The sequence below is a fragment of the Macaca fascicularis genome, chromosome 4 (genome assembly GCF_037993035.2).
Source record: "Macaca fascicularis isolate 582-1 chromosome 4, T2T-MFA8v1.1".
In the NCBI taxonomy this organism is placed as follows: Eukaryota; Metazoa; Chordata; class Mammalia; order Primates; family Cercopithecidae; genus Macaca; species Macaca fascicularis.
This window is the reverse complement of record NC_088378.1, coordinates 148,141,699-148,163,833: the sequence shown is the minus strand read 5'-3', so window position 1 is coordinate 148,163,833 and position 22,135 is coordinate 148,141,699. Positions and strand designations below refer to the sequence as shown.

General features: G+C 39.5%; 1 protein-coding gene across 4 annotated transcripts; it reads left to right on the top strand.

Moving 5' to 3' along the window:
• The first annotated feature begins 9,768 nt into the window (after positions 1-9,768).
• GMNN (geminin DNA replication inhibitor) lies at positions 9,769-21,204 on the top strand. Of its 4 annotated transcripts, none has more exons than XM_005553898.4 (7): positions 9,769-9,934; positions 12,078-12,153; positions 15,826-15,903; positions 16,634-16,778; positions 19,231-19,313; positions 19,596-19,706; positions 20,792-21,204. In XM_005553898.4, exons 2-7 carry the CDS (start codon positions 12,103-12,105, stop codon positions 20,951-20,953), a joined length of 630 nt encoding a protein of 209 aa, XP_005553955.1. In that variant the 5' UTR covers positions 9,769-9,934; positions 12,078-12,102; the 3' UTR covers positions 20,954-21,204. The 4 variants fall into 4 exon arrangements, with proteins under 4 accessions (XP_005553955.1, XP_045246507.1, XP_005553956.1 ...); XM_045390572.2 differs by having other exon boundaries at positions 9,769-10,066; XM_005553899.5 differs by having other exon boundaries at positions 9,769-10,119.
• The last annotated feature ends 931 nt before the right edge of the window (positions 21,205-22,135 follow it).

Genomic DNA, 22,135 nt, shown 5'->3' with positions numbered 1-22,135 from the left:
GGGCCAGGCATGGTGGCTCATGCCTGTAATCCCAACACTTTGGGAGACCAAGGCAGGCAAATCACTTGAGGTCAGGAGTTCGAGACCAGACTGGCCAACATGGTGAAAACCTGTCTCTACTAAAAATACAAAAATTTAACTGGGTGTGGTGGCAGGCACCTGTAATTCCAGCTACTCGGGAGGCCGAGGCAGGAGAATCTCTTGAACCCGGGAGGCAGAGGTTGTAGTGAGCTGAGATCATGCCGTTGCACTCCAGCCTGGGCAGCAAGAGCGAAACTCTGTCTCAAAAAAAAGAAAGAAAGAAAGAAAGAAAGAAAGAAAGAAAGAAAGAAAGAAAGAAAGAAAGAAAGAAAGAAAGAAAGAAAGAGAAAGCAAGAAAGCAAACAAGCAAGCAAGCAAGCAAGCCTTGTCAGATACAGACAAATTCCCTTCCATAGGGCTTTTAACATTTGACACTCCCATTAGCCATGTGTATGAGTCCTTGTTTTCTTCCAGCCTCATCAGTAGAGTATTTTATTAGTTTTCTGTTGCTCTGTAGAAATTTCCACAATCTTAGTGGCTTAAGACAAAACATGTATTATCTCATACTTTCTGCACCACAGGAATCTAAACAAAGTTCAGTTGGGCCCTAAGCTCAGGATCTTACAGGGCTGTAAACAAATTGCTGGCCAGTGCATTGTTATCTAGAGGCTTCACTGGAGAAGGATTTGCTTCTAAACTCATTCCAATTATTGGGAGAATTCATTTCTTTGGAGACGTAACACTCATGGCCACTTGCTTCTTCAAGGCCAGTAAGAGATACGTCAAAAAAAGTCTAAGCCCTCTGTTGAAGGACATCCTAATGATTAAATCAAGGTCAACAGGATAATCTCCCTTTCGATAATTTAAAGTATACTGATTTGGGGCCTTAATTACAATTATAAAATCCCACCACCTTTGCCTTATTGAATAACCTAATCATAGGCATAATATCAGAGGTCAGAGATAATGGGTGGCATTTTAGGATTCTACCTACTGTAAGTATGTTGTCAAACTTTTCTGTAGCTGCTAGTCTGATAGTTGAAATAGTTTCTCGGAGTTTTCATTTGCATGTCTCTTATTCTCAGTAAAGTTGAGCATGGTTTTGTATACTTAAGGACCATTTCTCTATCATTTTCTGTGAACTGTCCATTCCTGTCTTTTGCCCGTTTATCTATTGGGCTGTTGGCTTCCCCCTCTCAATGCTTTATAGCTCTTTAAAAATTAGGGAATGTAGTCTTTTATTTGTGAAAGAAATTCCCTATATTTTCTCTTACTTTATCATTTGTCTTTGCTTATGGAAATCATCTGATTTTTAAAATACAGACAATTTCCATTTTAAGACAATGTGTAGACCACCATTGTGTATGTGAAACAAAATATATTTAATGCCCAGGGGCCACCTTCTAGACCATCTTCAATCCTTTAAATAATTCTGTACTAAAATAATGCCCTAAAGATCCTGAGTATATTATTATTAACATCATCTGAGCCGGGCGCGGTGGCTCAAGCCTGTAATCCCAGCACTTTGGGAGGCCGAGACGGGTGGATCACAACGTCAGGAGATCGAGACCATCCTGCCTAACACGGTGAAACCCCGTCTCTACTAAAAAATACAAAAAAAACTAGCCGGGCGAGGTGGCGGGCGCCTGTAGTCCCAGCTACTCGGGAAGCTGAGGCAGGAGAATGGCTTGAACCCGGGAGGCAGAGCTTGCAGTGAGCTGAGATCTGGCCACTGCACTCCAGCCTGGGCGACAGAGCAAGACTCCGTCTCAAAAAAACAAAACAAAAAAACAAAACAAAAAAAAACATCATCTGAGTCTCAAGTCCCGAAACCTTCATTAGTAATGTGTTTCATCATTTCACTTTTCTTGGCTGTGCTTATACTCATCAAAGAAATGGTTTGTCAAAAAATAAGTTGGTGCAATGTAATTATTATTTATTAATCTGAAGTAAAACAAAAATGAAAAAAAATTGGTGCAAATATTTGTGGTTGCTAAAGTTTTGTTTTGTTTTTGAGATAGAGTCTCACTCGGTCACCCAGGCTAGAGTACAGTTGTGTGATCTTGGCTTACGGCAAACTCCACCACCTGGGTTCAAGCTATTCTCCTGCCTCTGCCTCCTGAGTAGCTGGGACTACAGACGCATGCCACCATGCCTGGATAATTTTTGTATTTTTAGTAGAGACAGTGTTTCACCATGTTGGCCATGTTGGTCTTGAACTCCTGACCCAAGGGTGATCTGCCTGCCTCGGCCTCTCTAAGTGCTGGGATTACAGGCATGAGCCATGGCACCCAGTGGTTGCTACCTCCCTATTCCATCATTTAATCCTTTTTAAATTAATATTTTAAAAATTTTATTATTGACCAGGTGCAGTGGCTCACGCGTGTAATCCCAGCACTTTGGGAGGCCAACGTGGGCGGATCATGAGATCAGGAGTTCGAGGCCAGCCTGGCCAACATAGTGAAACTCTGTCTCTACTAAAACTACAAAAAATTAGCTGGGTGTGGTGGCGGGCACCTATAATCCCAGCTACTTGGGAGGCTGAGGCAGGAGAATTGCTTGAACCTGAGGGGCAGAGGTTGCAGTGAGCCGAGATCACGCCAGTGCACTCCAGCCCGGGCAACAGTGCGAGACTCCATCTCAAAAAATAATAATAATAATAAAAATTATTATTGAAAGTTCCAAACATGTATAAAAGTAAAGAGAGTGAATAAAAAACCTTCATGTTCTCATCCATACTGGCCTCAGCAGTTACCAACACAAGGCCAATACTGCTTTATTTATACCAATGGTTCTCAACTGGGGATGATTTTGCCCTGCAGAAGGTTATTTGACAATGTCTGCAGACAGTTTTGGTCTTCACAATTGGGATGTACTCCTGGTAGCTAGAGGGTAGAGGCCAGGGATGCTGTTAAACAGCATACAATGCCCAGGACGGCCCCCAGCAACGAACATTTTGCCCAGTCTAAAATGTCAATAGTGCCTATGCTGAGAAAGCTTGATGTATACCTTTTCCCTTGCTTCTCTCAATAATTATTCAAAGAAAATATATGGTACAAAATTTCATCTATAATTACCATTTATAGGTAGAAGCTATTACAATAAAACCCACAATATTGTCATTACAACTAATCTTTTTTTAACCCATTGCTAATCAGGTAACCTTAAACAACTCATATCTTACCATCCCAAAATATTCAGTCAGTGTTCAAATTTCCCTTGGGTATTTTTTAAAAATACAGTGTTTAGTTCAGACAAGATCGATACATTGCATTTGGTAATATGTCCCTTATTTGTACTTGATAACACCTTCCTTCTGCTTTTTATTTTAAAAATATTTTAAAATTAATTATTTTTTTGAGACAGGGTCTCCCTTTGTCACCTACGCTGAAATGCAGTGGTGTAATCAGTTCACTGCAGCCTCATACTTCTGGGCTCAAGCGATCCTCTTGCCTTAGCCTCCTGAGTAGCTGGGACTACAGGTGTGTGCCATCATGACTGGCTCCTTCTCTCCCTCCTACAACCTCCCATCTTGCTGTTTATTTGTTGAAGATCCAGGTTATTTGTCTTGTTGAATTGCCTACACTTTGGATTTTGCTGATGGCATCCCCATGGTATAGTTTAACATATTTCTCTGTTCCCCAATATTTCCTTAGACTAGCAGTAAATCTCCAATTCAGATTCGATTTTTGGTACAAGTGGTATACTTGTGTTTAAAGGGAGATTTCCAGGAAAAAAGTCAGTGAACCTTTGCTTTCTAAGTATAAGCTGGGTGATCTGGGAAATAAATTCTGAACTCTGACAATCTCATATTAGAAGATTTAGGAGCGAAGAGCATCTTCAGATCTTATATTCTCAGTAGTTTTCTTAGATGGACACTTCACTTGGGATGATGGCCCTTCTCGGCACTCACCTTAGCCTACAGAGTCCTTTGTAATTTCCTGACTTCTAGGCCAGTGCCTAAAGGAGACAATTGGAGACCAAGATGAATGGCTTCTAATTTCCTGACAGCCTCTCAACAATTTTGATCTAATTTCTTGGGTATAAGATAATAAACTCCACCTTAGGGACACTGAAAGGACAATATGATTTAAAACAAGGCATTCATGCTATCATTTAGAGGTAAGAACTTTGTAAGAACCAAGTTCTAAAGGAGTATAAGTGTCTTTCTGTGTGAGCACACAGATGCATAGGGATCAACACATCAAAAGTCACTGGGGCTGGGTGTGGTGGCTCATGCCTGTAATTCCAGCACTTTGGGAGGCTGAGGCAGGCAGATCACCTGAAGTTAGGAGTTCAAGACCAGCCTGGCCAACATGGTGAAACCCCATCTCTACAAAAATACAAAAATTAGCCAGGCATGATGGCAGGTGCCTGTAATCCCAGCTACTCGGGAATCTGAGGCAGGAGAATCGCTTGAACCCGGGAGGCAGTGATTGCAGTGAGCCAAGATTGTGCCATTGCACTTTAGCCTGGGTGTCAGTACAAGACTCCATCTCAAAAAAAAAAAAAAAAAAAAATTTTGGAGCTGCAACCAGTTGGAACAACCACTGTCCGGCAGGTGAATATGTAGAAAAAAACTTTGCTGAGTAAGCTTTCTCCAAATTCTCCTGTTAATACTTAGTGCTTGTGAAGTAATTCTGCAGACAGAGGCCATTCTAGAAGCTTCAGGAAAGGGCAAAGCAGCCAGACTCCTAGTCAGGCTCAGCACCACATCATTAGGATGCAGACACCAGAGGCTTATGCTGTATTTGCTTCAGGAGTGTAAAGGCAGAGACGCTCAGGTCCATCTTTGGGAATGTAACTCTGAAGAACATTCACTGTGAGACAAGGGGGATGTTTGATGATTGTGATCTGCCTGAGCGATTGTGATCTGCCTGAGCATAATACCTAACAGTTGGAATTCTCTAGATAAAGCTCCCTTCTAGCTAGTACTATGGCGTCTGTGCTTAAAAGTGCTGAGATTCTTCCTCGTTTCTGTTGAGGGAATTTAACCAAAGGACGCTACATTTCTTCATGCCAAGATCTTTTCCTCACAGAGCTATTTAATAAAATCCATAATTTTACCAAAGATAGATTTGGGGGTCAGGGCACTTTTTGCTTTGGGCTTCTTTTTTGATAAGTTTCAAACCATGGATATATGCTTCAAAGCAGGCATTTGTGTCCAATGTAAAAGTGAGAAGATCTGAAATTTTAAAGTTCCAACTGCCTTAAACTAACAAGCAAATTAAAAAGAGAATTGGGCTGGGCATGATGGCTCATGCCTGTAATCCCAGCAGTTTGGGAGGCCAAGGCAGGTGGATCACTCGAACTCAGGAGTTCAAGACCAGCTTGGGCAACATGATGAAACCCTATCTCAACTAAAAATACAAAAATCAGCCAGGTGTGGTGACACATATCTGTAATCCCAGCTACTCCGTTGGCTGAAATGGGAGGAGTGCTTGAGCTGAGAAGGTCGAGGCTGCAGTGAGCCGTGATTGCACCACTGCATTCTAGCCTGGGTGACAGAGTGACACCTTGTCTTAAAAAAAAGAAAGAAAGAAAACAAGAATATATTGAATCGATTAGCCTTATTCTATGAGATTCCTGGGTCAGAGACAAGGACTGTAATGCACACAGCAAAAGCAGTAGCCAGAGCTTCATGGTTGTGACAGTTCTTCATATCTTATTTTATAGGAATTACACAGCCCCAGCATTAAAACAAGTAAGTGAACAAAATGAACTAAAACTCTTGTCCATTTGCCTTCAGAATATAGATTAACTTAGTCATTATGACACTTCACAATGAAAAAATTAAGCCATATTTTGTCTTTGCTAATAATTGATCATTTTTCATAAATTTATATTTTGCTTAAATATTGAACTACCTCAGTATTTTTCTTTTTTCTTTTCTTTCTCCCTTTTTTTTTTTTTTTTTTTTTTGAGACGGAATCTTCCTCTGTCACCTAGGCTGGAGTACAGTGGTACAAGCTCATCTCACTGCAACCTCCACCTCCTGGGTTCAAGCGATTCTCCTGCCTCAGCCTCCCGAGTAGCTGGGATTACATGTGGGTGCTACCAAACCCAGCTAATTTTTGTATTTTTAGTAGAGATGGGGTTTCACCATGTTAGCTAGGCTGGTCTCAACCTCCTGACCTCAGCTGTTTTCTTTCTTAAGAAAGAATTCAGTGTGAGTCCATAAAGTTAAAAGCAAGTTTATTAAGAAAGTAAAGGAATTAAGAAACGGCTACTCCACAGACACAGTAGCCCTGAGGGCTAATGGTTGACCATTTTTATGGTTATTTCTTTATTATATGCTAAACAAGGGGTGGATTATTCATGCCTCCCCTTTTTAGATCATATAGGGTAACTTCCTGTCGATGCCATGGCACTTGTAAACTGTCATGGTGCTGGTGGAAGTGTAGCAGTGAGGACAACCAGAGGTCACTCTCGTCACCATCTTGATTTTGGTGGCTTCTTTATTGCAACCTGTTTTATCATCACGGTCTTTATGACCTGTATTTTGTGTCAACCTTCTATCTCATCCTGTGACTTAGAATGCCTTAACTGTCTGAGAATTCAGCCCCATAGGTTTTAGCCTTATTTTACCCAGCTCCTAGTCAAGATAGAGTTGCTCCGGTTTACACGCCTCTGACAGTGGATTATGGGCGTAAGCCACTGCACCCAGCCTACCTCAAGATTTTTGTTGGTTTCTTACACATATGCTGTTACTTCCATTCATATTCCATGATCCTCCCCCCTTTTCCTAATGTCCATGAATAATAGCCTATGTCTCTTGTATTATTTTTACATTATTCAAAAAATTTTCTGACAAATTTGTTTTTGGAATACATCCTGTGTTTTCACAAGCATTACTACAGAGGACAGACCTTCCTGAGACTGGTGATGTATAATGTCAAAAGTTTAAAATCTGGATCTCACCTATCAAAACTTTCTCAGAAGTTATTCTTATGTTTCATTATGAACATGATAAACAGACTTTCAAAGTGAGGGGGTTTTCACCTCTTGAAAGCTCTTTAACAAGTAGGATCTGCTCAGCATGCTACACAGACAGTAAAGTTGCAGTGACCATAAAAAAGGAAGAGGTCCACACAACTGGGAAGAACTGCACAGGTAGTTTCTTTGTACAGTCTATACTGTTTCCTCCCACTCTGAAGTGAGGAACAAGCAATTGAGAAGTGTAGAATGCAAAAACTGAAAAGCTTTCTGTTACAGGTTGAATTGTGTTCCCAAATTCACCTGTTGATGTCTTAACACCCCAGAGGTAATCAAATTGAAATGAAGTTAATTAGGATGAGCCCTAATGCAATCTGACTGTTGTCCTTATAAAAAGGGGAAATTCGGACATAGAGACGTGCATAGAAGGAAGATGTGCAGAGACATAGGGAGATTAGCCTAATCAAAAAGTGCAAATTGAAGAAATGGAAAACTAGCTCTCATGATCAAGTTAATTTAGCATAAAAGTATAATTGATAGTGAAGGTATAAAGTGTAAAACCATCATTTAAACCTTTCCTCTGTCATTCATAGCTTTCTTGTTTCAGAATTGCAATGGAAGAAGATTTTCCTATTGTGTGGAATTTCATTGAGATGGTATAGAATTTGGGTCTGGGGAAATGTTTGTGTGGCCTCCTTAAACCAGTTGTTGTGATTTTATTGTTAGTGAGTTAATTAGAACAAAGAGATTTTCTTCGAAAACAAAAATATAACAACTAGCAGACCAAAATGTCTTTTGCAATAATAAACTTCTCAGCATCAATACTCACTGCTTTGAAACCCAAAATGAAAATACTCCTTTATAGCAAGAAGAGGAACTATAAGCTTTATGTTTATCATGAATGAATGAACAAACTGTGGAAGTTAGATTTACTATTTTGACTAGTTGGTGTTTCAAAGTCAAACGACATTGCTTTTGCTTACCACTGCTAACCAGAATTCCTTTTTAAAATTTTTTTTGAGACGAATTCTCGCTCTGTCGCCCAGGCTGGAATGCAGTGGCAAGATTTTGGCTCACTGCAAGCTCTACCTCCCGGATTCGCGCCATTCTCCTGCCTCAGCCTACCGAGTAGCTGGGACTACAGGCGCCCGCCACCACGCCCGGCTAATTTTTTCTATTTTTTAGTAGAGACAGGATTTCACCGTGTTAGCCAGGATGGTCTCCATCTCCTGACCTCGTGATCCGCCTGCCTCAGCCTCCCAAAGTGCTAGGATTACAGTCGTGAGCCACCGCCACCGGCCTGCTAACCAGAATTCTTATTCTGGAAACCCAGTCATTTGATAGTTTTCCAGTCAATGGATTGTCTGCTTTAAGAATATGATTTTCTTCTTCTTCTCCTTCTCTTTCTTCTTCTTCTTCTTCTCTTCTTCCTCTTCCTCTTCTTCTTTTTTTCAGAGACAGAGGCTTGCTCTGTCACCCAGGCTGGAGTGCAGTGGCGCGATCTCGGCTCACTGCAACCTCCACCTCCCGGGTTCAAGAGATTCTCCTGCCTCGGCCTCTTCAGTAGCTGAGATTACAGGTATCTACCACCATGCCCAGCTGATTTTTGTATTTTTAGTAGAGGCGGGGTTTCTCCATGTTGGCCAGACTGGTCTCGAACTCCTGACCTCAGGTGCTGCACCCGCCTCAGTCTCCCAAAGTGCTGGGATTACAGGCGTGAGCCACCAAGCCTGGTTGATAATTTTATAAAATAAAAAAAAGCAGGCGGGGCGCAGTGGTGGTGGGCGCCTGTAATCCCAGCTACTCGGGAGGCTAAGGCAGAGAATCGCTTGAACCGAGGAGGCGGAGGTCGCAGTAAACCGAGATTGCGCCACTGCGCTCCACTCTGGGCAACAGAGTGAGATTCCGTCTCCAAAAAAAAAAAAAAAAAAGTAAAAGAAAAGAAAAGGCAGGCTGGGCGCGGTGGGAGGCCGTAATCCCAGCACTTTGGGAGGCCGAGTCGGGTGGATCACCCGAGGTCAGGAGTTCGAGACCAGCCTGACCAACGTGGTGAAACCCTGTCTCTACTAAAAAATACAAAAATTAGCCGGGCGTGGTGGGAGGCACCTCTAATCCCAGCTACTCGGGAGGCTGAGGCAGGAGAATCGCTTGAACCCAGGGGGCAGAAATTGCAGTGAGCCGAGATCGTGCCACTGCACTCCAGCCTGGGTGACGGAGCGAGACTCCGTTTCAATTAAAAATAATAATAATAAAAAAAACAAATAAAGAAAAGGCTAGACGTAATTATTACCAAGATGTTTCTGCTCCTTCAAACTGCAACAGCAGTTGTAATTTCAGTGCCTAGAACAGTAGTAATTGGCACGTATAAGGCGCTCAATGAATAGCTGCAGGATTAACTGATCATTGTCTCCCTGAACAATTCCTCCTGCACCATACCATAGTCAAAACACAAAAAGCCAAAATATAAAAGCCCCTAATACAACTACGAGTCGGTGGAGCCAGGGCTTTACACAAATGTATGTCGTGTACTACATATTAATACATATGCACATACAATATTTTGTTCTTCCGGTGTTAACGACTAATGGAGGCAAATCTTTCTCCCTTTCGTAAAGGGATAAAACTTTGCATTTTAAGGAAGTTCCGAGAGCTGGGTCAGAGGGGAGGGTCAAAGGGCACAGACTTCCCAGGTAGCAGAAAATCCCCACGGTCTTAGTACTCGCTACTGTCGACCGCGCAGGCGCAGGAAGGGGCGGGACCGAGGGGAGAGGCGATTCGCGGGATTCCAGAGGCCCCGCCTCTCGCTGCGTCAGTTGGTCACGTGGTTGTTCGGCGCTGGCAAGCAGAGTTGGTGGGGCTTTGCTGCAGAGCGCGCGGGACACTCCAGCGACAGTGGGGATCAGCGTAGGTGAGCTGTGGTCTTTTTCGAGGTGCTGCAGCCACAGCGTTCGCTACGAGGATTGAGCGTCTCCACCTAGTAAGTGTGCAAGAGGCGGCAGGAAGTGGGTACGCAGGGGCGCAAGGTGCACAGCCCCTAGACGACTCGGTTTCGTTCCGGCCACCCTCTGAAGCCGCGTCCTACTTTGACAGCTGCGGGGCCGCGGCCGGGGTAAGGGCGAAGGGGTTGTTGAACGGTCGCTGGTGGCGCGGCAGGGTAAGGAGGTGAGTCAAGGGACTGCCCCATTGGCTGGGTCGGGTTTGGCGCGCTCTCACTTCCACGCTCCCTATTGGCTGGCTGGCGCAGTTCCCGGGTCGCGCGCCGCGGTTGGTAGGTCGGGAGCGCGGGGCCACACTGCCCGCCCCCTAGCCTGGCGCCGGGCCTCCGGGACCAGCTGGCTGGGTCCGGGCTTGGGGAGTGCAACGCTGGTGAGGGACTCAGCCTGGGCGTGCCTAGCTGTGGGGATGAGGCTAGGCATCCATCCTCTTGGCAGTTAAGTGGCTGGTCCTGATCTGAGGGATCTGCAAATTTGGCTCATGGGAAGAGGTCGCTGAATTCTGCGTCTCCCATTAAACGGATACTGGCGTTGCTGATACGAGGTTCGCATGGATCCCTGTCCTATGCCGGGGTTTTTAATCTAGCTATTAAAGAAACTAGAGAATAACAAGCAAGTAAGGGTGCAAGGTCGCTGATAGGCGTGGGAAACTTGTGAAGGATTAGACTGCTAAGTGGTTTTCAGCTTTTTTCATACTAAAGTACATTTTACATCGCAACCTAGGACACAGCCATCTAACCAACTGAGACGTTGATGGAAGCACTATTTCTCATCTTTTCAATTCCATTCTGTTCAGTTGCATTTTTCTAAGCAGTGTTGCTCATGATTAACTAAATGATTTTGAGATCACGACCCACGACCCACAGTTTGAAGAACATTGCCTGGGGTCTGTTTACTGGGGCCCAAACAGCATTTTCTTAACATTAAATGCAGTAGAAAATAGCAGGGTGTCCGCACTAATTAGATTGTTTTGTTTTCTAAGCTTTTTTTTTTTTTTTTTTTTTTTGTGAGACGGAGTCTCACTCTGTTGCCCAGGCTGGAGTGCAGAATCTCGGCTCACTGCAGCCTCCACCTGTCGGCTTCAAGCGATACTTCTGCCTCAGCCTCCCGAGTAACTGGGACTACAGGCGAGCACCACCGTGTCCGGTTGATTTTTGTATTTTTGGTAGAGACGGAGTTTCACCACGTTGGCCAGGCTGGTTTCGAACTCCTGACCTCAGTTGATCCGTCTGCCTCGACCTCCCAGCACTTTGGTGATCACTCAGGCGATCCGCCTGCCTCGACCTCCCAAAGTGCTGGGATTACAGATGTAAGCCACCGCGCCCGGCCTGTCCTCAGCTTTTTTGTTTGCACATGTGTGTGCGCGCGCGCCAGGACACAAGGTAAAATGTATTAATGTTAGAAAAGCCACTGCACTGAGTAAAGGCATGGCCACAAAAATTAGGGACATCTATCGAGTAGGCACAGGCGCAGACACGGTGGGGGGTAGTGGGCAGTGGAGGAGCAGTTCAGATGCTGAGTTTGTTGTGAGTTTGGCCAGTGGTCTAGTTAATCACATTACATATATCCCTTTCTACCTTTTCCCTCTTTCTTGCTTGTTAGTACTTCAGTTCATGTTACTGGTTAAACATTTCCTACAGATGTAAATGCATGATCTCATTTGACCTGATATTAAGTCAGTATTAAGTTATTGTCAGAGCCGAGTTTATTATACCTTAAATCTGTCTTTGAAGCAGGAAAGTTAAGATGTTGCTCTTTAGGATGGACCTGGGCATACCCTAGTGTCTGTATATTTTGCTATTTCTGGTGACTGTTTCTCAGATCTTTGAGAGCCCTGTATTTAATCCAGGACAATACGTTTAGAAATGTTAAACCAGTTTTAAAAATTGGTTTAAAATACATTAATTTCATTTTTTCAGACATAATTATTATGTGTGTATATATGTAAAATATAGATATCAAGAGTCATTAACTTTAGTCACCTTAGTCATTGACAGGGCTGAGTTTGGATTAAGAGAGAAAAAATAATAGTTCTACTGTACGATAGTATAATTTTTATGATTGTAAGTATTTTAAACCTAGACTCCACCTTCAGGGGTGCAAACCATATTGTTTTTTAATTACTAGTCTTCTGTGCTGCACCATCTACATAATGAATCCCAGTATGAAGCAGAAACAAGAAGAAATCAAAGAGAATGTAAAGGTATGTGATTGAATAACTTTAATTTCTTTTGTAGAAAGCATGGGGTTAAAATAAAAGTATTTTGACATGATTTAGCCAAATTTAGCCTGGCTGTAAGCCTTGAGTTAGTCAGAGGATGAGTAACAATAGAGAACGTTTTAAAAAAACTAATTACGGTAGAATATTAAGTGTGACCCAAGAATGTGGGTTGTCTCTTATTTTGGTCTTTCAACAGTAGTCTGTAGTTTTCAGAGCATGAATTTTACACAATTTGTGTTAAATTTTTTCCTAAGTATTCGTTTTGAGGTTATTGTGAATGGAACTGTTTCCTTAATTTCATTCTCATTTGGTCATTGCTACTGCATAGGAAAAGAGTTGACTTTTGTATCTTGATTCTGTGTCCTGAAACCTTACTGAACTTGTTTATTAGTTCTAATTGTTTTTTAGTAGATTCTTCAGGATTTTCTTTTCTTTTTGTATTTTCTCTGTGAAGATTCCAGAAGTATCTTTAGGATTTTCTATGTATAAGATTTACTCCTTTGTTTCTACTCTTATATTTCATGAAATGATGTTATTAAAATCCCTTGTGTATATCTTCAGAATTAAGGGTCTTTGACCACAGACATGTTTTGCATTATATTACACATTTTTCTAGAGTATACCGTATTCATTACCATCTAACCTATTTGATTTGCAATACTTTTTGAATCCCTATATGATAGTTTCACTGGAAATCTTATTCCAAGTATTTATTGTTACGACAACAGGACAGAGTTTGTTTAGTTTTGGGTTTATAATTTTGACTAGATTCATATTTATGGTTCTAAGTGAATTTACAATTTAGCTAGGTCCTTCCATACAAATTAGTATGAATACCTTGGGAATTGGACCACATCTTCAGGAAAATTATCAATTTATGGGTTTAAATTAAATAAAGAGCCAGGTGCCCATGGTGGCTCATGCCTGTGATCCCAGCTACTTGGGAGGCTGAAGTAGGAGGATTGATTGAGCTCAAGAGTTTGAGAACAGCTTGGGCAACAAAGGGAGACCTTGTTTCTAAAAAACCATAATTTTTACCAGTGGTGGCACCCACTGGTAATCCCAGCTACTGGGAGGCCGAGGTGTGGGAGGAATTGCTTGAGCCTAGGAGTTTGGGCTTCGGTGAGTTGTGATTGCTTCACTGCACTCCAGCCTGGGTGACAGAGTAAGACCCTGTACCTAAAAAAAAAGTTTTAATATTAAGTAAGCTAAATCGAGTACTTAAAAGCCATTGATAAGTATAAGCAAGTACCTTTTGAAGGGTTTTTTGTTTGCCTTGCTTTTCTTAGGATTCTTACATTATTTTTCTTGAATAATAGTTCGCATTGACAATTTGTGATTTTGATTCCATTAGCTTCCATTTAGGATGATGGCATCTTCCCACAGTGCTTTGTGTGTGATTATTTAAAATTTTTGTTATGAAATTTTTGAAATATTTAAAAGTAGAGTCAGTATTTTAATTTACTTCCTCAACTTCAGCAATTACCACTATATGGCCAATTTGGTTTCATCTGTGTCCTTATTTACTCCACTTTTCCTTCAGTGGATTAGTTTGAAGCAAATCACAGCCAAATAATTTATATATTTCCAGCAGATTACATTTTTTAAAAAGTCTTGTGTTTACTAGCTACAGTAAAACTATCTTGAATATAAAGGTTACTGGGTTCTGTTTGGTTTTGGTTCTACCTCCAAAACTGAGACCTTGGGTGGGTTAGCATTTCAGCCTCAGTTTACTCATCTGTAAATTGAGGGAACTGGACTAGAACTAGATCATTGTGAGTTGTATGCAAAATTCTGTGTGAATGTGCTTTTATGTGAATTTTTTGCGGGAGAGGATTCACATAAATAGTTTTCCAAAAAGGTTAAGACCCATTAATATACAAGAAACTTTCTGGCTTTAAGAGTCTATTATTCCAATGCATACTCTATATACAGAAAATAATAATAATAATATTACATTGTTTTGGGCCTATACAGCTTATGTAAATAAAAGTTAAATCTTGGAAATGGTCTTTTTTTTTTTTTTTGGTGACAGTAATTTAGCTTGCTTCTTTGACCATTATTAACAGCAAGCATTTAAATAAATTAACACCTCTTACTAGTAAGGTTCCAACGTTACATTTTCTTTTATTTGTCTGCAGACTGTTGACTAATCTATAATCTAAATTATATCTGAAATGTTGGTATAATATTTGTTCTCACAGTAGCTGGCGTTTGTCCTTCAGTTAAATGGTGAGATAATAATCAGCAATAGCAACTTGACCGTGGGAAAGGTGAACTCTTGTCATGTGAGGTACAGTGTGGAATCAGTAACTTTCTCACGCTGGTGTGGTATCATGTTCTTGCTAACCTTGTTTGAGTATTCACCATTGTTTGCTATCCCATGGTGGCAGTATAACTAATGATATTTTGCAAAAATAAGAGAGAACTTTCAGGTCATGAAATATACAGGAAGTTATTTACATATTACAAGGAAGGCAATATTTTTACCAAAACAATAGCTTGGGCATTTTAGAGTGGTTTAGTATGCCTCAGGCACTGACATATTAGCCGCCTTCTAATGAATGGGCTTGAAGCAGAACTGCTTCTACTATCAGGTAATGGTTGAGGGGGGATGTCTATTACACATGTACTTTGTTTTGTGTAAAGTATGTTCTGGAAAATTACATTATTTTGGTGAGTACATATAAGTATTTGGGGGATATTCATGATTTAAGGAGGCCTGAGATGAATCTTTTTGATTAGGGAAAGAAATATTTTACAGTGTAAATGATTAACCTTTTCTCCTAGTTGACCTGTTTGGTGAGTTCATACCATAAATGTTACGATGTTTGGTTTTATGAAAGAGTACCTGTAAGATTTTAGTTTTTGTGTGGAAGATTTTTCAGAGACAATACAGATATCCTTCTTGTATTAGAATTTTGTCATACATGGTTTGAACTGTGTTTTTTTTTTTTTTTTTTTTTTTTTTTTTTTTTTTTTGAGACGGAGTCTTGCTCTGTCACCCAGGCTGGAGTGCAGTGGCCGGATCTCAGCTCACTGCAAGCTCCGCCTCCCGGGTTTACGCCATTCTCCTGCCTCAGCCTCCCGAGTAGCTGGGACTACAGGTGCCCGCCACCTCGCCCGGCTATTTTTTTGTATTTTTTAGTAGAGACGGGGTTTCACCGTGTTAGCCGGGATCGTCTCTCGATCTTCTGACCTCGTGATCCGCCCGTCTCGGCCTCCCAAAGTGCTGGGATTACAGGCTTGAGCCACCGCGCCCGGCCTGTTTGAACTGTTCATTGGAGCTGAGGAATTTTGTTATGTTTGTTTTAACTAGATATGATTAACAAAATGACCATAGCAAGAGCATACATTGAAATGAGAGAAGTTACGTGTGTTTGTGTCTAGTTTGGGTAATATGATTCATTCTTAAGAATTCTTCAAACTTTATTGTAATTTTTGGAAATAAGTTTGTCAGTTGATTAAACCAGTGTCTTGTTCATAGGTAACCTTATAAAATTATATAGCTGACCAAATGTTTGTATTCTTAGTGTTTCTTTCCCCCCCCTAAATTATAGAAGGACTAAGAGTAACACTCCATACAGAAACTCAGTAACTAAATAACCATATTGCAACTCAGTAACAAGATAATGAATTATCTTGACTTTTTAGAATAGTTCTATCCAAAGAAGAACTCTGAAGATGATTCAGCCTTCTGCATCTGGATCTCTTGTTGGAAGAGAAAATGAGGTATGCACTATATGGCTAAAATGGGGTACTGGTGATACAATGTCTACATTAAAAACATTTCTACTATTTTCTTGGTCAGAAACACATAAATTGTTGAAATTTGAAAATAATTTGGGAATAACAATTATATATTTCCCAAAGAAGTGATTCTGGTTTTAATTGTTGAATTTAAGAAGTTCGCCCGGTATGGTGGTTCACGCCTGTAATCCCAGCACTTTGGGAGGCCGAGGTGGGTGGGTTGCCTGAGGTCAGGAGCTTGAGACAAGCCTGGCCAACAAGATGAAACCCCATCTCTACTAAAAGTACAAAAACATTAGCCAGGTGTGGTGGCACACACCTGTAATCTCAGCTGCTCGGAAGGCTTGAGGCAGGAGAATCACTTGAACCCGGGAGGTGGAGGTTGCAGTGAGCCGAGATCACACCACTGCACTCCAGCTTGGGTGACAGGGTGAGACTCCGTCTAAAAAAAAAAATTAAAATTAAAATTAAAAAAAATAAATAATTTCAGCTAAGCTCTAGACCCCAGTCTAATCCAAAATAATTGTTGCAAATAAAATTCCTAAAATGTTACTATACATTTTGGTAGAATTTTTAATTGTATAACTTTTTTAAAGATCCAGAGATGTAAAAAAGATATGCGTTCTCTTTTTTTAATACATAAATGAAAAACCACCTAATTTCTTGTTAATTAAATCAAAGTAAATACCGTTGATAAGTGTTTTCATTGTAGCTGTCCACAGGCTTATCCAAAAGGAAACATCGGAATGACCAGTTAACATCTACAACTTCCAGCCCTGGGGTTATTGTTCCAGAATCTAGTGAAAATAAAAATCTTGGAGGAGTCACCCAGGAGTCATTTGATCTTATGATTAAAGGTACGAAAAAATAGATAACTTTTGTCTTAAAATTTTAAATTATGATATAAGGAAGAATTTGTTAATACTATTATGAATTCTGCCAATTACCGTAATCTGGGGTTAGTATAACAGCACTATAAAGGTTTTTGTGTGACCATTTGTTTGACAAGATCCATGTGTGGATGAAATGTTAGGAAAAGGAGGCCCAGTGCAGTGGCTCACGCCTGTAATCCCAGCAATTTAGGAGGCTGAGGCAGGAGGATGGCTTGAGTCTAGAAGTTTGAGACTAGCCTGGACAATACAGTGAGGCTCTATCTATATGAAAAAATTAGCGGAGCATGGTGGCTTGTGCCTGTATTCCCAGCTACTCAGGAGGCTCAGTCAGGAGGATCACTTGAGCCTAAGAGTTTGTGGCCTCAATGAGCTATGATAGCACCACTGCACTCCAGCCTGGAAGACAGGGCAAGACCCAGTCTCTGAAGGAAAAGAAAAGGGTGGGGGGAAAGGATAGTTATTAATATGACAGCTCTGATATTGGATTGCCTTGTAAGAGTTTACAAGACTTGGAAATAGGTTTTTTAGAAGAAAAATGTTTAGATAATAAGTTGAAGTATGAAAGGAATTTGAATATTCCAGGAGAGTATGGCGTAAGGAAACCAATAAAAATATGGATGAAGAGAGTGAAGATGAATGAGAAGAATTATGCCTGTAATAAATACTAGTTTTTAATGGAATGGCAGTATACATCAGAAGAAGCAACTGATGTTTTACAAACATTATGGAAGATTATTATTTCTGTGTGAATTATAGGTCATTGGATGTTAATTACTAATAATAAAATTGAGGCCTAGAGAAGTTAATTGACTTGCTCAAGGTCACAGTAACATTTGGGCTCATTTTGAATTGCCTTGAAGACAGGAAGAAGAGAAGTAGACAGTACGATTTTTATTAGGAAAAATTAGGAAAGGTTGACTGGATAGAAATAAAGAAGCTCTTTAAAAATATTGTAGATTAAAGAGCAGGATTTGTGACACTCATATCTGATTAAGTTAAAAATTACATCAAGGATTAGTTAAAATAAACTGAAGTTAAATATCAAGACAAATAACTATATATCATACTGCTAATATAACCACAGGTGGAAAACATTATCCATGTAACCCTTTGGCATATATGGTAAAAATTAAAATAATTGCAAAGAAATCTCAAACTTTATTACATTTGTTGTTTGAACTTTGTTATATTCGTTGGCAGTGGTATTATTGTAATTTTGAGGAAAAAAAATTGTGTATATTTTAGGATTGAGCAAATGAGTAACATGTTGAAGTATTACATTTCCTAGCACTGCCCCTAAATAGGTAGAAACACACTACACCTCTGTAGCAAGGAGCACACCCTGCATCCAGTTCTTGGTTTGTAAACACTATTCTTCACTAGAGTTCCTTGGAGAAATTGCTGATTCCCGGTCAGGGGCAGGGAAACTTTAGGTGATCATGGATTATCTTGTGACAGAAAATAAGGAAGTACTCAAAAACGGGTGGACATGTTGAAAGAACACACGTAATCTTGGAAGGATTCTCACAGACTAAAGTTGGGAAAATTTGAGCATCAAAATGAATAACGACAAGAATGGATTATAATGCATTGAATACAAAAGGATGTATGAGTCCATACTGATAAATTTTCTTTTAAATTGGGGTAGGAAAAGTTTTTATTTACAGAATAATGCTAACTACTACATGTAGAAGGAATTACATAAGTGAAAAAAATCGATTTTCCATCCGCTGTATAAGTAATAGATAAAAGCCGGAAACATCAATCATCAATGGAATTAAACTTAGGTAAAAAGTTGTTGGAGAACAGGGTATTGACAGTCTCAAATATTTTACTCTACAGATCATTAGTTAATTACTAAGGGAAAAAGTTATCCTTACAAGGCAGAAATCTGATAGATAGCATCTTAATCAAATGATCAAATTTAACATCTTCAATATCATGACAAATTGGCATGTGCTTCTTGGTGATACACTGAGGATACATACTTACATAGTATTCTTATACTATACTTATATAGTATTCCTGCCAAAAATGTTTAGTTTGAATCTAATCATGGAGATAGAAATAAAAAATTCAGGACAATGTACAAAATAACTGATTGGACTTTGTAAAAATGTCATTGTTACATAAAAAGACATGACCTCACAAAACAAATGTGTTGCAAAAATCTTTAATAATCTAGGTGGAAGAGATATACCTATTGTACTTTTGTTGTAATTCTTCTGAAGGATTGAAATCTTTGAAATGTTGGGGAAAATAGAAGAATACTGATTTTATTTTCTAACTTTAATCTTTTAAAAATGAGTATTACTAAACAATATGGGAGGGTACTAAGATTGGAAATTTTTTTGAAACAAATTACTGGGTTTTGACAGTAATGATTTTTAAAGTTATATGTAAAATATTATTTTAGAAAATCCATCCTCTCAATATTGGAAAGAAGTGGCAGAAAAACGGAGGAAGGCGCTGTATGAAGCACTTAAGGAAAATGAGAAAGTATGTATTGAATATCATTTGTACCATTTTTAAAAATTCCAGGATTGTTTTACTCTTGCTGCTTAGCATATTTTGTTAGAGCAATATGAGCTGGCTTTAATATTGGCTTAAGAAAAGTTTAAGTAAAAAGGCAGCTCTTGACAGAATTACACAAAATGAATCCTGTTGTATTGAGAGTTAATTCTATGCTGCATGTCTTCCATGTTATATACTTGGAGGCATGTAATTTGATTTATAGCACAGCAAATCTATAGAATACTGAACTTTATTTATGTAATATAGCTTCATAAAGAAATCGAACAAAAGGACAACGAAATTGCCCGCCTGAAAAAGGAGAACAAAGAATTGGCAGAAGTAGCAGAACATGTACAGTATATGGCAGAGCTAATAGAGGTAGGTAATTTAATAGTTACCTGGTTCAAATTTATGTATTTGTCTATAAAGTTCAGGTAGTATATAGTGTGATCCCTTTGAAGTGTGTGAGCTCTGGAATCAGATTTCCTGGATTTGAGACTTAACTTCCTTCCTAACACCATTAAGTTTGCTGGGTAGAGTGGGTTTATCCGGTCAGGGCTTCATCTTCCTCATCCATAAAATGAGAGTAATGATGATGCCTACCTTATAGACTTGTTATGAGAATTAAATGAGTTATAATAGATGGACAGTTGCAAGGAGTATTTGCAGAGAGTAAAAGTTCAGTAACTTAATTATTATTACGAAGCAAAAGACCATCTTTTTTTGGAAGAGTTATTAAAAGGAATTATCCCTGGAAAATAGGTATAGAAAATTATTTCATAGTTGACACATTTTTAGATAGTTTTAGTTTTAATACCAGCTTGACATTACTGTCATTTATAAAATTGCTAATTTGTACACTAAATAAGTTTTGTGGTTTTATCTGACTTTAAAACATTTTGTAAGTAGCTAATGTGTTTGTTAAGAATTAGCCTGTTAAGTGTTGCTTTATCAGACTTGACCTTAAAAAGGTTTTAAGATTTATTTATTCATGTTTGCAAAAAGTTTGTCTTGCTGATAGGAAGAAAGTTTTTCAAATCAAAACTTTTCATGTAACTGAATTGTGACCTTACATTTGAGACCCATGATAGAATTAATGTTTGGAGTTTTCATTTGGAAATACTATGGTAACTCTCTTAACTGCCTTAAAAGTATTAATCCACAGCTGATTGGAAATGTAGAACACCTAGTTGTCCCTGCAGCTGATTGGGAAAGTACCTGTTTATAGTCTGCAATCATTTCAGTGCTTTTTTAAAAAAAGGCAAATTATTAAACACTTTGCTGACTATAATCTAGTGTGGTAGAGACTTTGACATCACACTGTTTATAAATGAATTTATTGAGGGGCAAGATGAAAAAAATCTCATAGCTATATTGGTATGCTATACGGGTCAGCTATATCAATATGCTGATCAACTTAGGTTTTAACATTTTTACAATAAATTATTGGTTTATTCTTTAAGAGACTGAATGGTGAACCTCTGGATAAATTTGAATCACTGGATAATCAGGAATTTGATTCTGAAGAAGATACTGTTGAGGATTCTGTAGGGGAAGACTCAGAAATTGGCACATGTGCTGAAGGAATTGTATCTTCCTCTACGGATGCAAAGCCATGTCTATGAAATGCATTAATATTTGACTGTTGAGAATTTTACTGCCGAAGTTTACCTCCACTAGTTCTTTGTAGCAGAGTACGTAACTACATAATGCCAATTCTGGAATCAAGCTTCCTTGTTTGAATCCTGGGACCCTATTGTATTAAAGTACAAATACTATGTATTTTTAAACTATGATGGTTTATGTAAATAGGATTTTCTCAGTTGTCAGCCATGACTTATGTATATTACTAAATAAACTTCAAACTCCTGTTGAACATTGTGTATAACTTAGAATAATGAAGTATAAGGAGTATGTGTAGAAAATTTGTCTGTTTCTATGCTTTTATGTTGTTCTCTTTCCATTCTTTTGCTAACTACCTTGGAGAAAACAAGGAAAAAACGAACTTAAAGTATTTAGACTGAGATAGCTGAGGTTTTAACTCCCAAACTTTGTTGTACCTCAAGCTCACTGTAGACACTATTGATATTAACAGGTAGTTTTATGGAATGGAGCATGAGAATCTTTTTTCCAAAAGCTTTTCAAGTGAATGTGATTAGCCAGTGAGAGGCTCAACTGGCTAGCAGGATCAGACTATTCTTGGAAGCTTAAAATGATGGATGATGATAATAATCCTAGAGAAACAAAGTGAGGAGTGGGTGAAAGTTCGACAGAAAAAACAGGAATAGCTGAAAATTATGGAGCTTTTCTATTTCACATATTGGTGTAGTGCAAAGTATGTAAATATTGAATAAGAGTAGGGTCGGATTCATCAGGGATTTCCCATATATACTAAGTTTTAAAGGAGGAAAAGTACAAACTAGGGGTATGCAGCACTGGAATTAAAGTTCTGTGAGAGGCATACAAGTAGTTTTGTATAAATTGGCAATAAAGAGCAATGTCATGCTTTATGCATTTTTAACCCCCTTTGAGATGGAGTCTTGCTCTTGTTGCCCAGGCTGGAGTGCAATGGCACCATCTCAGCTCACTGCAACCTCTGCCTCCCTGGTTCAGGTGATTCTGCCTCAGCCTCCGGAATAGCTGTGATTACAGGTGCCTGCCACCACACCTGGCTAATTTTTGTATTTTTAGTAGAGACGAGGTTTCACCATGTTGGCCAGGCTGGTCTCGAACTCCTGACCTCAAGTGATCCGCCCACTTTGGCCACCCAAAGTGTTGGGATGACAAGTGTGAGGCACCACGCCTGG

Bases quoted from the DNA above. Each gene is read 5' to 3' on its own strand.
- GMNN (XM_005553898.4), top strand. From the start codon at position 12,103: ATGAATCCCAGTATGAAGCAGAAACAAGAAGAAATCAAAGAGAATGTA. The intron at 15,904-16,633 runs GTATGCACTATA...TTTTCATTGTAG, and splicing joins TTGTTGGAAGAGAAAATGAG to CTGTCCACAGGCTTATCCAA. The intron at 16,779-19,230 runs GTACGAAAAAAT...ATATTATTTTAG, and splicing joins ATTTGATCTTATGATTAAAG to AAAATCCATCCTCTCAATAT.